The 14241-nt window shown below is 42.1% G+C and overlaps 1 protein-coding gene across 2 annotated transcripts; it reads left to right on the forward strand.

Annotated features, from left to right (window-relative positions):
* The first annotated feature begins 2395 nt into the window (after nt 1-2395).
* Nucleotides 2396-13844, forward strand: PPP1R17 (protein phosphatase 1 regulatory subunit 17). 2 transcript variants are annotated; one of them, XM_049643152.1, is made up of 4 exons: nt 2396-2493; nt 5873-6025; nt 7403-7555; nt 13765-13844. In XM_049643152.1, exons 1-4 carry the CDS (start codon nt 2412-2414, stop codon nt 13842-13844), a joined length of 468 nt encoding a protein of 155 aa, XP_049499109.1. In that variant the 5' UTR covers nt 2396-2411. The 2 variants fall into 2 exon arrangements, with proteins under 2 accessions (XP_049499109.1, XP_049499108.1); XM_049643151.1 differs by lacking the exon at nt 5873-6025 and having other exon boundaries at nt 2410-2493.
* The last annotated feature ends 397 nt before the right edge of the window (nt 13845-14241 follow it).

A 14241-nucleotide genomic window follows, 5' to 3' on the forward strand; every position in this document is an offset into this window, starting at 1 on the left:
TTACCTAACAGTGACTACCATTCACTCAGTACCTGCAATGTGCAAAGCAGGGAGCTATTCCATTTAACCTTTATAGTAACTCTATGAGGTAGATACTATTTCCTCTATTTTACAGGTAAGAAAAGTGAGGGTAAGAATGGGATAGGGGGGACAGAGAGGGACCTGTGACCCCGGGGGCCCATCCCTCAGTGCACCCCAAAGAGGCTAGCCTTTGCTAATTCTATCATAGCAGCTGTAGCTTGTAGAAAAAAGGGGAAAAAATGATGACATGGTTACTTGGGCTCCATTTACCCCCACTACCTCATTAAGATTTAGCTACTGAATCAAAGTCATACCTCTTTTTGAAGAGCTGAGATTCAGCCTAGATCCATTTGAACTTGAAAGCTCAGATTCGAGTTAAATAACCAGCTATTGAGCACACAGAAGCAGTCATATGATTCAAGTACAAAGAAAAGAACAGCTTACTCTGGCTGGAGAGAAGGAGAGGGGGACCATTGCCAGATAAGACCTAGAACAGAGAGTAGGAGCCTATGGTCAAATGACGGCTCTGACTCTAAGTGTGTAACTAATGATAGGTCCCTTCAACCTCTTCAAGCCTCAGTTCTCCTTCTAAATGAACACTGGACTAGATCCTCAATGGGGTGATTTTCAGCATCAAGTCAATGACGGGGCCTGTGACTTTCTGCCCAGAGTGAAGTAAGATTGGATTGGTTAAGGCGCACAGGCCGTATTTGAGGCTGTAACTTTCCCTCGAGACCTCAGCACTGAGCCCACTCATCCCGACTGATGGTCCAATGGCTTTCCTCTCCACTTGAGCAGGTGGGTGGTAACCACCCAAGTTAACAGCATACTTCCTTATGGTCCCAGGGAGTTGGCAGTCTTTATACAAACATTAAAACAATGGTCTAAATTGATTTCTGCTAAAGTCACTCAGTACAGTCAGTCTGCTCAGAATGACACTAAAAGCCGGGTTCAAGTAATCCGTTAATAGCTCCATCTGCTATGCAATGATCTCAGCTTGTAGGGGGAGAGGCCCTCCAGCCTTCCCGGAGAAAACTGGCTTATTCCTCAGAAGACAACTGAGTTGAACTAATTCTATGAGCTTGAAATGTTAACACAACTGGTCTCTGTGTTCGTCTGCATGCCAGTGATCCAGGAATCTCAAGAACAGAGGATCAGTTTGGGCCACTTTAATCTTTTTTGTCTGCAAGTATTCTTGTTGTGATAGAACGTGAGAAATAAATTTTCAGAAAGAAATAGAACCAAGGCAGATTCTATAAATCTCAAGTAATGCATTTCTCATTCAGACTTGACATATGTCCATTCTGGATTTCCACTCCTGGAGAATGACTACAATAGCTCTGAAAGTTCAATGGATTTGTGGTCTAAGAAAATGGGGGAGGGGGAGGGGGAAACAGACTTGCTTTAATGTCAGAAATCTCTGGGGAGAAAATAATAAAGATCCATTTCAAGACCTAGATTTTTTTCTTACCACCTTATAATACGGGCAGGGAAAAAAAATCTTATTACCTTATAATTACTTTATACTATACATTTATACGTTACATGCTATACTTTGTAGTATGTCATGATAGAAAACCAGAAGGCTGATTCAATTTGGGTTCAAAGGAATCACTGTTTTAAGAGTCTTGGGTATCTAATGGAAATCTTCAGGACTGGGTTTGGACCCAGGCTATTTAATAATTGGATCTTGGCTATTTAAGAATTGCATAACTAAAGAAATTATGTTTTCTGATTCTTGCTTTCTTCATCTATGAAGTAGACATAATCCTACTTTGCAGAACTCAACAGAATATATAGACAAGATTTAATCAAGATTTCTGTAACTCTCAGCTAACTCATTTCTAATTCAGAATTGACAAGTATTCATTCAGAAACTCCCACAGTGCTTCTGAAAGAGGAATAAATATTGAACGTTTGATGAATGGCAGTTATATCCATGTATGTGTGTGTTTCATTTATTTTGACTTAAATCTTTTTTCATGTTTATTTATTTTGAGAGAAAGAGAGAAAGAGCATACATTCACGCACATGCATACAAGCAGGGAAGGGGCAGAGAGAGAGAGAGTCCCAAGCAGTCTCTGCGCTGTCAGCATGGAGCCTGATACAGGGCTCGATATCCGATCAAGAGATCATGACATGAGCCAAAATCAAGAGTTGGATGCTTAACTGACTAAGGCACCCAGGAGCCCCTATTTTGCCTTAAATCTTAAGTTAGAGCTTCTAGTAGTTAAGCATAAGAAACAGACTTGAAAAAATGGGATTGAATTGAGAACGTAGTAAGTGCTCAATAAATACGCTTATTTACTAAGTGAGCAAATGAACAGAAGACACACTAATGGTCTTGTTTCTTATACTTCTGTAGGGCTGGAGAAGATATACCTCCTTCGATGATGTCCACTGAGCAAATGCAGCCACTGGAGCTCTCAGAAGACAGGCTGGACAAGCTAGACCCTCATCGTGAGCACTTAGGTAAATGCTGCAGCGTGCATGTCAGTAGTGAGAGTCAGAAAGGAGGTGTCTCTGCCATCCTCTCACCATTCGGTTGGCAGGCAAGTCAGCGGGAGGCCCCCTGAAACCTGATCGTTTGTACCTTCTGGTGACAGCCAACACCAGCTGGAAAGGCAAATAGCCATGGCTCTGTGGGGTCTGCCATGTAAATATTAGCCGAAGCACTGGAGAGAAGTTCATTAGAGTTACAGAAAGAGAGAAAAGGCATTGTCCTCTTTTCTGGGTCTGACAGAGTCCCAGACAGAGCATTTCTGAGGCAATAAATGGAATGTGGCAGGAGACCCGCTTTCCAGTATTTGCCGGCACACTTACACCCCATGTGCAGTGCAATAAAATATTTCAAATATCTCTCTTTGCCTATCAAGACAGAATTTTAAATAGCCTTTTTCGGCTTTATTGTCAATCTGTTTCCTTTCCAGAACTGACTTTTTGCATAACCTTTGTAATGAAAATACCAGAAACATTTCTGCCTCTACCCATTTCTAAAAATGAGACACTCAGACTTTTGATGGATGGGCCTTTTGCATATTCATAGCCTTTGTTTATGTCTCGCCTGGTTATGAGTCCCCCCTCCTCTCCCCTCTCCCCATTTGCCATCAAGATAGTTTATGTTCAGGATTTCTCCAAAAGTAGGAAAAAGTGCAATGGAAGTAAAAGTCCAAATTGAAGCAAATGTCTTGCTCTCTGTACTGTGCACTGAGTCGTATCCTGGGGTTGAATGGTGACCCATGACTGGTCGACATCCAGCCTGTACTTCCAGAGGCCCTACCGCTGGGCAGCACCCATTCTGACCAACATTCATTCATTCAACAAATGCCTATGGTATGTATGATATGGGGGGGGGTGTTAACTGTGCTATGTGGCAGCAAATTTTTAAAACGGTAATTTCAGTCCGTATGAAACATAGTCCCAAGAACCTCGGCTTACTCTTGGTGCCATAACACGCCAGGAATGTAACCTTTAGTTTTTCATCTGGCCTTCCCAACTTCAGTTTCCTCGTCTGCAAATTGGAGATAATAGCACGCCTTCCTTGTGGGCTTGGTGTAAGGACTACATGAAAGAATGTGTTTGGGATACGATATGAATATTTAACAACCGGTAAGACACAGGAATTGATTAGTCAGAGAAGGTGTTGGTCATTCCCACACACTAGAAGGATGTGGAATTATCTCGTACATAAGCAGTACTCAGGAAAGTTCCCCACTCACCTCTTTTTTTTTGTATATGTAAACCTAAAAGCAAATAGTGCAATGCCTTACATATAATATGATCTCAATAAATATTTATTAAATTGAAATGATTGGATGGAATTATTCAAATCCTTTAGGTGAAAGGAAACATGTGTTACTATTAAATATGGCTGAAGGGAATGATGCTATTTGATTTTTTGGTTATATACTGTGATCTTTGGATGATGCGGGCATAATAATGTATGGTTACTAAGTATTTCTCCTGGTAGGTTTCTCATGCATATTGAATTTTCTAAAACAAAGGACCCCATCCAGACATAAAGCCCAATAGATCACAGCAACTTGAAAACAAGGACCATTTCTTACCTGTCTTTTTAGCCCTAGAATCTTGCTCAAGACCTGACATAGAGTAGGAACTTGATCAACGTTTGTTGAATAAATGCATGAATGAATGACACAGGTTATATCTAGACCCACAAAACTGAAGTGAACAGGTTTGACACATTTAACCCCCAGTGTTTTGAAGACATTGACCTGAATATTTTCATAAAAGAGAAACAGAGAGAAAAAGAAGGGAGGAAGGAAAGAAGGAAGGAAGGAAGGAGAATAAAAGGAAGAAGGAAAAGAGGAAGGGGCTGAAAATATCCAATTAATACCTGAATTTCCCCAAATTCATTCACAGCCGTAGATGTAACCAGACTGTATCCAGGTCATAGTGAATTTCTTCACTGTCTATGGCTTCTTTGAACCCTAACAGACTATCTCCTTATATATAACATGTTTGAGTTCATTCATTCAAGCATACATCCAACAAATATTTATTAATTGCTGTAAGGAGATAAAAACACAAGATACCTGTCATCAAAGACGGCAGAGAAGATATATGCAGAAAAGGTGTTACATGAACAAAACTCCTGCAGCTACCCAGAAGCTGAGAAAGGATACCCAAGACTGTGAAAGACTTACAGAGATGGGGTGGGGAGGTGGGCTTTCTTTGGATCTTATAGAAGGTGTCAGGGGGTGAGCAATGGCCAGAGTCAATTTTTTTTGAGGATTTGAGATATATCAAATGTAACAACTACTTTACCAACATTAACAAATGTAGTCTTCTGTCACACACACACACACACACACACACACACACACACTGATTTAATATTATCCCCATTTAAAAATTTGAGACGATATCAAAGTTCCTAGAAAGTGAGGGCCAAATTCTCAGAACTAACAGGGGACAGAGTCAGCGATTGAACTGGGATCAGTCCAACATCACTTATCCATTCAACATGCATTTATCGGAGGGAGAGGCAACTAAGAATAAAATTATTAAAAGGACATAATCCTTAATTTCCATGAAGCCTCTTTCTAGAGCAGGAGAGAAACCATTATAGAATAAACAGGTGCTAGAACAATGACAGAGAAGCTCAGAGGAGTGCGCCATCAACAAAAGCATTGAGGAGTCAGATGGAGCAAAGAAAATAATGGGCGAGGAGTGATCAGACTGGATTAATTGTGTACCCTGGCATCTGATGGATGTGATGCAGAGCCTCACAAGCTCCGGGCACTGAGAAAGGTAAAAAGCTGGGTAAGAGGGCAGGAGGACCTGGGGTTGAGATGGGCAACTGGGAGAATTGCAATGCCAGTGTGCAGTGAACCAAGACACCAATGCTGAAGGCAAGTGTGAATCATCCGGGTGACCACCTGACCGCAGAAATGGAGGTGGGTGAGGAATTTGCAGAGAACTTTACTACAAGACTGAAGAGCATGCCTGGCTCCATCCTGACCCGTGAAGTCTTCAAGAGAGCAAGCCTTGAGGAAAAGAAGTTAAGAAAGAGCATTTAGCACAGAGAACCTGTTCTCCCATCAGAAATTTAACTCACACCCACTCTGTGGCTTGCCTAATTATATTTTAAAGTTCTCTTTTGCTTTGATTATCCATCCCCTTTGGCGTTTTGTAGAATATTCCAGTTTTCTGTTTTACTGTGTATTTGTGCAAGGCTCCTAAAGTCTGATGTAGACTAGGCCAAAATATATAAATAATTTTCCTTTTCAGACCAAATGGCTCCTGCAAGTGCTTGGAAACCAACCAGTTTGTGAGCAACCCTTATTCACATCACATTCTTTTTTATTTTGCATCCCCTCAATATCAGATGACCTTTCAGACCAGTTCATTAAGGACTGTGATCTCAAAAAGAAGCCAAGAAAGGGAAAAAATGTGCAGGTTGCCCTGAATGTTGAGTCAGACCAAAAAAAACCAAGAAGAAAAGATACACCGGCGTTGCACATCCCGCCTTTCATACCAGGTAACGGACAATGAGTTCAGTTCGCACATCTGTAAAAGGGAACCGCTGCCGTAGATCACATTGGTCTTACAACGTTTCCTTAAATACTTGGGTGTTTTTAAATCACTGGTACTATCCCTACATCTGTCTTCATGACAATATGGCCAGCTGCTATAACAAATGAATTACAAAATGTTAATGGCACAAGTTTTGGGGTTTTTTTTTTTTTTTCACTCATCAATAGTGCAAGTTGCAAAAGCAGGTTCTGCTCCAAACAGTAATTCAAGGATTCTGGCCGGTGGCAGTTTGCACGTCACCAGCACATGGCTTTCAAAGTCACCGTGAGCCTCAGCATCCAGCAGGCCCAGGGATGAAGTGGGGAGGGGCGCAGAACAGAGGGCAACATTGGCAGGCCCAAAAGGGGCACACCTCGCGTCCTTCAGTCACAAACTTCACCGGACTGCAAGGGAGGCTGAGAAGTGTAGACTCTCTGTGCCCAGGAAAAAGCAAAATGGTTTGACAAACACGTTGTCTAACGTGTCTCTCTAACAACCTTGTGTGTGAGGTGTGATACTGTTTCCCAACAGTTTTGTTTGGTCTTCTTTCCTTTTCTCCTTCCCTCTGGGTCATGTATTTAGTGTTCTTTCCACTCATGACCCACTTGGAGGGCCACAAAACAAATAAAAGCCAGAGCTTCCTGGGAAGGAACTTTCAGTTTTACAAGACAAAACAGAAGCACCTAAATAGCTGAAATATGCAGGAAGAAATAACAACTTTATGTAAAAGTTGTTTACTTATGTAAAAGTAAAATAATTGCTTTATGTAAGTAATGAGGTCCTTACATAAAGACTCCAGGAGCTCAGCCTGGGCAAGGGGTTGTGGAAAGTTTCCTAGAAGAGGCCGCTTTCAGAGAGTCTTTAAATGATGGAGAGAAATTTCACATGTGGGAGAGGTGAGAAGGCAGGCAAGACACTGAAGAGTGAAGCATGTGGCCTGCAGAACAACAAATGATGCATTGCTCTAGCCAGGATGGCCCTGGGAGGCAGGCAAACCTGGGCTCAATTCCTGGCCCTGACCCCTGGGAGCTGGGCTGCTGTGGGTATATTTCGGTGCCTCGTTTTCCTCAGACGTGTGACGGTGATGGTAATATGAAATTCCTCAGTGTTTTCTGAGGCTAAAATAAAATCAGGCACGTGAAACCCTTTACTTAGAGGATGTTCGCTAGTGTTGCCTCAATAGAGACGAATTCTTAATATTGAAACGATTGTTTAAAATAAGTTTGAAAAGATATATTGACTACCATCACTAGGTATATGTGCAAATATGAAGGCATAGTCCTTACGTATTAGGATATATGTGTTTGACCCTGTTTCCCCATTTGTTCCCCAAACCATGCAGGTGTGCTTTCAGAACATTTAATTCAAAGATACGATGTTCAAGAGAGACATCCAAAGGGCAAAATGAGTCCAGCTCTTCATAACACTGACCTGGAACAGAAAAAACCAAGGAGAAAAGACACACCTGCCCTGCACGTGTCCCCCTTTGCAGCAGGTAAAAGAGCTGGTGCAAGGCATTTGCAGGGGGTGATGGGAACAGGTCAAGAGCCTTGCCATCTGGAACTGCCACGGGCGTGGCCTTTGTCCTGGCCCAGCAATCTGTGTCACACAGAAGTGCTCTGGGGAAGAGGAGCATTTATTGCTGCCTTTCACGTTTACCTTCCCCGGCAGCTCCCCCAGGGCTGAGTTGGAGCTGGGGGAGGTTCAGAGCATTACTCATGCTTCAGCAGGACTGGTCGAATTCACTGGGCCAATGAAATAGAAATGTCAGTGGGTCCTTGAAAAGAGTTGAAATATCCCCCTCCCTAGTCTTCCATGAATCATGCATCCTATGACTGATAGCTGATTCTCCCAAGACGCCTGAATATACTGACCAAATCTTTAAAACAAGAGAAAGAGAGAGGGAGAGGGAGAGAAAGGGAGATTCAGAAATAATGATAGCCACCTTAATATGTGTCAAATCAAACGAAAAAGTCTTGCTGAACTATGTACACCACCCCAGGCTATATAAGGCAGCTAATGTATGAAGTGTAGTCTTGTCCCTGAGAATGTTAAGTGCAGGTTGGGGAAAAAGACATATACATTCACGATTAGGTTATAAGACTGAGAGAGTCTTATACATGTGACTGAGTGAGTCACATGTGTGAGTGTGTGTTTTACACAGATATTTGGAGGGGGTGGCAGAGAAGAAAATGTAGTAATGTTCATTGAGACTCTACTAAATGTTAGGTACTGAGTTCAGTGTGTTTGTGGATTTTGTTTAAATCAGCTGAGTAACACAAGAAAGGACCTATTAGGTCCCTTCACATAAAAAAGCTGAAAGAGAATGTATGTAACTTCAAGTCTTCTGTGGATGACATTGACGGAGAGGTAGCTGCTTGGTTGATTGGTTGGACTGAGATGGGATGATTAGGAGGACAGATAAATGGATCAAATTATGCTCAAGATCAAACACAGTGATGCAGCAGAGCTGGGGCTCTAATCCAGGTCTGCCTTACGTCGTACTGTGGTGGATAGTTGGGACTTTCAGCTCTATGGCAATCCAGAAGGGACCCTTAGGGAGGAGATGAGATTTTGTTGCTATAGAACTATGTTTCCCCATTATTTTATTTAATAAAAAATTGAAAGACACCTCAGAAGAAGACATCATAAATAGGCAGTCAGGGATACAGACAAGGCCACTGATCTCTGTGGAGCAGAGCCAGGCAAGGACGCATGGAGCATTGAGGAGGCATTTCTCTGAAGAAGTGGACCAAGGACCAAGTGGCAGGTTCTGAACTGCCTCAAACGTGTTCTCATATGCCTGCAATGAACCTCCAACCCATCACACATTTCCCCCAAGCTCTGCCTCTGTCCCAGTTCTAGTCACCTTTCAAGACTCAACCAGATCAAAGTCTCTGCTAACAGACCCCTCCGAGTCCAAAATGAATCTTTTCTGTCCGTAACTAACTCTGTAGTAGATGGGCGTGCAAACTGAGACTGTCATCTTTCAGTATAGTTTTCATCATTCTTGCTGCTATTTTTGTAGCTTTTCTTTCAATTGACTTAAATTTGATGAATTCATGAGAACTGGCCTGTGATTGCTCTATGTTGCTGGTATTGACCTTGCTGTCTAGCCAAGTCCCTTCTGTACAGCAGTGCTCAATAAGGATCTGTTGATTTGATATTCTATTTGCCAATCACAATTCTTGGCAGTTCCAAGTTCTCTATTAGGAGATTTTATTTCTTTACCTATTCCTGTATTTGTTTTTATTGAAGTTCTTCTAGGGGAAGACTTGATCGAGGAACAAAATATTTATGGGCATAGAGTCACCTTAGCAGAGGCATTGAACATGGGCTTTGCGATCAGAAAGGACTAAGTTTGATCTCTGGTTCTGCTCATCCTAGCTTTGGGAGCCTGGGCAACCAGCACAAACAAAAGAGCCTCCTTCATTTCATGCATTTCTGAATGGAGGACCATAAAAATCTGTTTCCCAGGATTGTTAACAAAATTAAATAAAGTATATAAAGCACTTAGCACAGATCCTGGATTGTTCAAAGTCCTCAATAAATGTGAGTTCCCCTCCATTCTCTTCAATCTTATATTCCTTGAGATTATTCAAACCATTTCTAAAAGTGAGAATTTTCCTAGCTGCAAGTGTTTTTACCTCTCCATATAAATCTACTGATTCAAAGGACTTCCTAAAATGTTAAGCCCTGTTTATTTAAGCAATGGATGCTGCCTACATCCCAATATCTACATCTTAGGAGAGCAGCTTCCGAGCTGAATTTTTTAAAAGTGTTTATCAAACAAGGCAAAGTACACAGAGCTAGAAAGAGAGGCTGTATATCCACGGACTCTACACACATTATGGAATTCCTAGGATCAGCAAATCTCTGTGTTGTATTTGCAATTATAGATAGTGTTCTATGATTCTAGCTTTTATTAGCATATTAGCTGAAGCACTTTATTTTTGAAGAGGCTTTTAGTATCTAAAGATTTGGCAGTAATCGAAATGCTAGTTAAGCTGATAAGGATAGAGCCTTCGGCAGATGTTCAGAGAGACTCATATTGGTTCTAATAAGGGTGTTGAGAGGAACTCACAGACAAATGCACTCTGGAGACATCTCCTCTCATTAGCCCTTGGCAAGTGAAGACCGGACAAGGATTATCTCTCTCTTCTAAATCTCTTACTAACTGCCTTCATTCCCCTAGGTTAATGAGCTTATTTGTTGGGTTCCAACTGCCAGACAACTCCTTAGTGAGGAGTCATCTCTGACTTCCTTGCCAACCCAGGTCTGTTCCCAACTTGGCCCACATTTGCCTGAGCCCCCCATCTTGGTGACTGCATGGCAGGGTGCATAGGACTGTGATTAGTAAGATCTTAATAGCCGAGAGCTGCTTAAAAGAAAAAGAAGTCTTTAGCTAAGGTTTGTGGCAAAAGGAACCAGGGAAAGTAAAGAATAACGAGGCTGGAAGCATTGAAGAGAAGTTGCTTGGAACATTGGCCCACGAGCTGTAAATATTTGGAGATCAAAGCTCGGTAATGTGCTTGTAGAAAGGAGACTGATATGTCCTTTGAAAGTGACACCTCTTCTGTTTTTCTGGGAATAGTGTTCTCTCTGGTGTGGTTTGCCAGGACAGGTGGCATCTCAGCCCTGGCTTCCTTGAATTAGAGGCATACATCTGTAATGCAGGTGACCAGCTCTGAGTGGGATCATGGCCTAAAACAGCTTGTTACAAGGCTAATTGGTTGGCCCTTAGAGACCTTGGACTGACAGCTTTGGCCTTAAAAACATACCAGTTTCTAACAAACAGGCAAGTTCCTTAAACTCTCCTACACAGAGAATGGAAAGGTAGGAACTGATATTTTCTAAGTCCCTACTGTATCCCAAGTCCCCTGCTAGATGCTAGGATATCCTTTAAGAACCTCACAGTTCTTGGCCAGGCAGGCTCAGTTGGTTAAGTGTCTGACTGGATTTCAGCTTAGGTCACGATCTCATGGTTCGTGAGTCTGAGCCCTTCATCAGGCTCTGTGTTGACAGTGCAGAGCCTGCTCAGGATTCTCTCTCTTTCCATCTCCGCCCCTCTCCACCCTCTCAAAATAAATAAATTAAACTTAAAGAAAAAAAAAAAGAACCCGAGAGTTCAGTAGGGGGTAGGGGTGATGGATGTATTGTCCAATGATTCCTACAATGTGAAAAGTGCTTTAATGGAGGTTCACGTAAAAGTGTGCTTGAAGCATAAAAGAATGTTGGTCTAAATCTACCTGGCGGTATCACCCCCTGAGGGAGATATGATTTATTTTTTTCTCCAGTTTTGCAAATGAATAAACTGAGGCTCAGACAGATTAAATGACTTGCTCAAAGTTCAATGACCACCAGGACAAAGGTTTCTGGCTCTAGAGTACATTTCTTCAATAACATACCTCTGTTTCCCATGGGAGAACATAGGCTCAGGACTGGGTTAAATCACAGACCAGTGTTTATCAAACCTCATTCATCATCAAATGAACAAAGCTGACAATATGAAACATCAAGCAGAATGCAGTGATGACATAGGTGTTACTGATTTAAGGCTCATCCTAAACAATGATAGCCATGAAATCAAGATTTTGATGAGCCACAATATGTATTTTTCATTGTAAGACATTATTTTAAGGCTTAACTATATTAATATAAATGCTAGTTCACTTTCCACTTGAAATTATCTCCTGTGTCCCTGTGGAAAGCCTAGCCTAATTTGGGAAGGGCTGACCTTGATGGTTAAACAGGCTCCTCCTTTCCCTGGAATCCCAAGACTTTTTTTTCCTGCCCAGATGCTTGTACAACTAGGTTTCAAGGATACCCCAAATAATCAGAAAGTTGACTGGGATCTGGGAATTTAAACGCTCTTGTCCACTTTGAATCAACTCAAATTTGGCTTGATGTGAAAAGATATCAAGGAAATTAAGATGGAAAGTTTGGGGGATTAGCATAGTTAACTGTATGTTCTCCTACCATGATAGCCTTAATTCCAAGTAAAAATCCAAACCTCTTTGCAGCAGGTATAAGAGAAAATATCTCCCACTGTGTTTCCTAAGTGATTTATGCAAAATCCTCATTTTCAACCAGACTTCTGAAATTGTTTTTCTCCTCCAATAAATATCAGCTAATTGGTAAAGAACCCATATGAACAAACTAGGAACTGAATCAAATGAATAGTCATTAAGATCAACACGTAGTTTTCATTAATTTGCCGCTGTTGAATGGAGTCCAGTGTTGTAGAAAGGCCTCTTGTGGTGCACAGCTTTCTACCCTCATGTTTAGATCTTTATGAAATGCTTAATGAACCGAAAGGATTCTAATTATGAGAAGGTGGGAGTGGGGCAAGGCACTGTGGTTGGCTGGGATGAGATGACAGAAATCACGGAGGACTGGCCTTGAATCATACCCTCCTTTATGTTTTTATTAAAATGACCCTACTTCACAATTCACAGGATGAGCAGACCCACCCAGATCTCCTTGGATGGTCTTAACTGGTCTGATCGGTCCAGAAAATTGTGCTTAGGCTTCTGAATTTCAACGATCAGTAAACTCTTGAAAAAGAAAATATGTTGGAGCCCAACATAGGGATACCACCTTTGGATTCTGCCTAGTAAGATGCTAAAAAACTAACCACCTGCCTAAAATTTCATAGAAGAAAGGATATTTTAATACCCAAAAGGAGAAAAAGAGTCACCTCAAAATAAAGAACAATTTTTTTAAATGGTAGTCACAGAACTTTACAAAAACTCACTGCCCGTTCTTGAGTTTCTCATTTTGCTCTGAACCACATAAAGTTTAGCGCCTACCAGCACTGACACACAGAAATGGCATGTTCAGAGCCTCTGCTCAATATTTCCCCTAGATGTTAAAATGTAGTTGACTTTGACTTTATGCTGCTGACCAGTTCTTTGCAAAGAAGTGAACTAGCAAGTGTAAAAGGAAGGGATGGGGCGCCCGGGTGGCTCAACCGGTTACGTGTCTGACTGTTGGTTCCGGCCCAAGTCATGATCTCACCGTTTGTGAGTTCAAGCCCCGCATCGGGCTGTGTGCTGACAGTGCGGAGCCTGCTTGGGATGCTCTCTCTCCTATTCTCTCTGCCCCTCCCCTGCTCATGCTCTTTCTCCCTCTCAAAATAAATAAACTTTACAAATGAAACAAAAATGTATAAAATAAAAGAAAGGGAGAAGCGGACTCAGCTGCTCACAGGCATGGTGCTGTGCTCAGCACTGGACGAGCTTCTTGTTCAATGGGCACAATAGCCCTTCACACCAGTATCAGTGTGCTCATTTTACACCCGAGAAAATTCAGGTGTGAAAGTGTTCACGGGCCTAACACAGATCGAGTGAGTGACAGAATGAGAGGTCGGAAGCAGTTGGACTCCAAAACCTGTTTGCTTTTCATCCAACTGTGCTGTGAGCTTAAATGCAGAACACAGACACAGGGGTAAAAGTTGCCTCTGACTCCCAGGTTAGTGTCTCCTGGTAACCAGAGCGGTGTCCTGCCTGAGTCACAGCTCCTCTGGGAAGGCCAAATAAGGTCACCCGGCTCCCTCTTTCTGTTGGCACCTTTAACACTTAGCTCTGCAGATGCTAAAGGGCTTTTGGGTTGTCATGCTCCTGTGTGCTGTGTCTACGCTGTAAGGTTGTCTAATATTTTAATTAGAGGCACTTAATTGCAGATTGGTGCTTTGTTTTGCAGGTATGACACTGCTCAGGGACGAGAGACCCAAAGTGATCATGGAAGATGACGAAAAGGATGGTGACAAAATAGCTATTTAAACAGAGTTCCCCTGAGACCCTTGTAAATAGGTTAGATTGGTTCCCTGTGGCGACCTAGAAAAAAAATAGACTTGCTTCTGCTCTCATTTTGTCATAGTCTGCCTTTAAGATCCAGACACCTTTCCCCCAGGAGACATACTATCTCAGATTGCCAGTCACCTCTTTGACTCTCTCTTCTTTCTTGAATCTGGTTTCTGTTCCCGCCTCTTGAATTTTCGTTTTCTAATGCAGCAGAAAGGAAACAGATCATTCCACAGTGGGAGGTAACAGGGAAAACTCTAGTGTTAGCTTCTGCATCTTCTGGATCAATTCATGGAGCAAAGAATATGAATAGCATGGAAGTGCTTTATTTCTTGGTCTACACTGGTGACCAGGACTTGACTTCACATTATCCAAA

Source organism: Panthera uncia, chromosome A2 (genome assembly GCF_023721935.1).
Source record: "Panthera uncia isolate 11264 chromosome A2, Puncia_PCG_1.0, whole genome shotgun sequence".
NCBI lineage: Eukaryota > Metazoa > Chordata > Mammalia > Carnivora > Felidae > Panthera > Panthera uncia.

What these genes read in the sequence shown, in the direction of transcription:
- PPP1R17 (XM_049643152.1), top strand. Translation starts at nt 2,412, where the DNA reads ATGATGTCCACTGAGCAAATGCAGCCACTGGAGCTCTCAGAAGACAGG. An exon ending in CCCTCATCGTGAGCACTTAG is followed by an intron (nt 2,494 to 5,872) that starts GTAAATGCTGCA and finishes CCTCAATATCAG; the next exon opens with ATGACCTTTCAGACCAGTTC. An exon ending in CATCCCGCCTTTCATACCAG is followed by an intron (nt 6,026 to 7,402) that starts GTAACGGACAAT and finishes CAAACCATGCAG; the next exon opens with GTGTGCTTTCAGAACATTTA.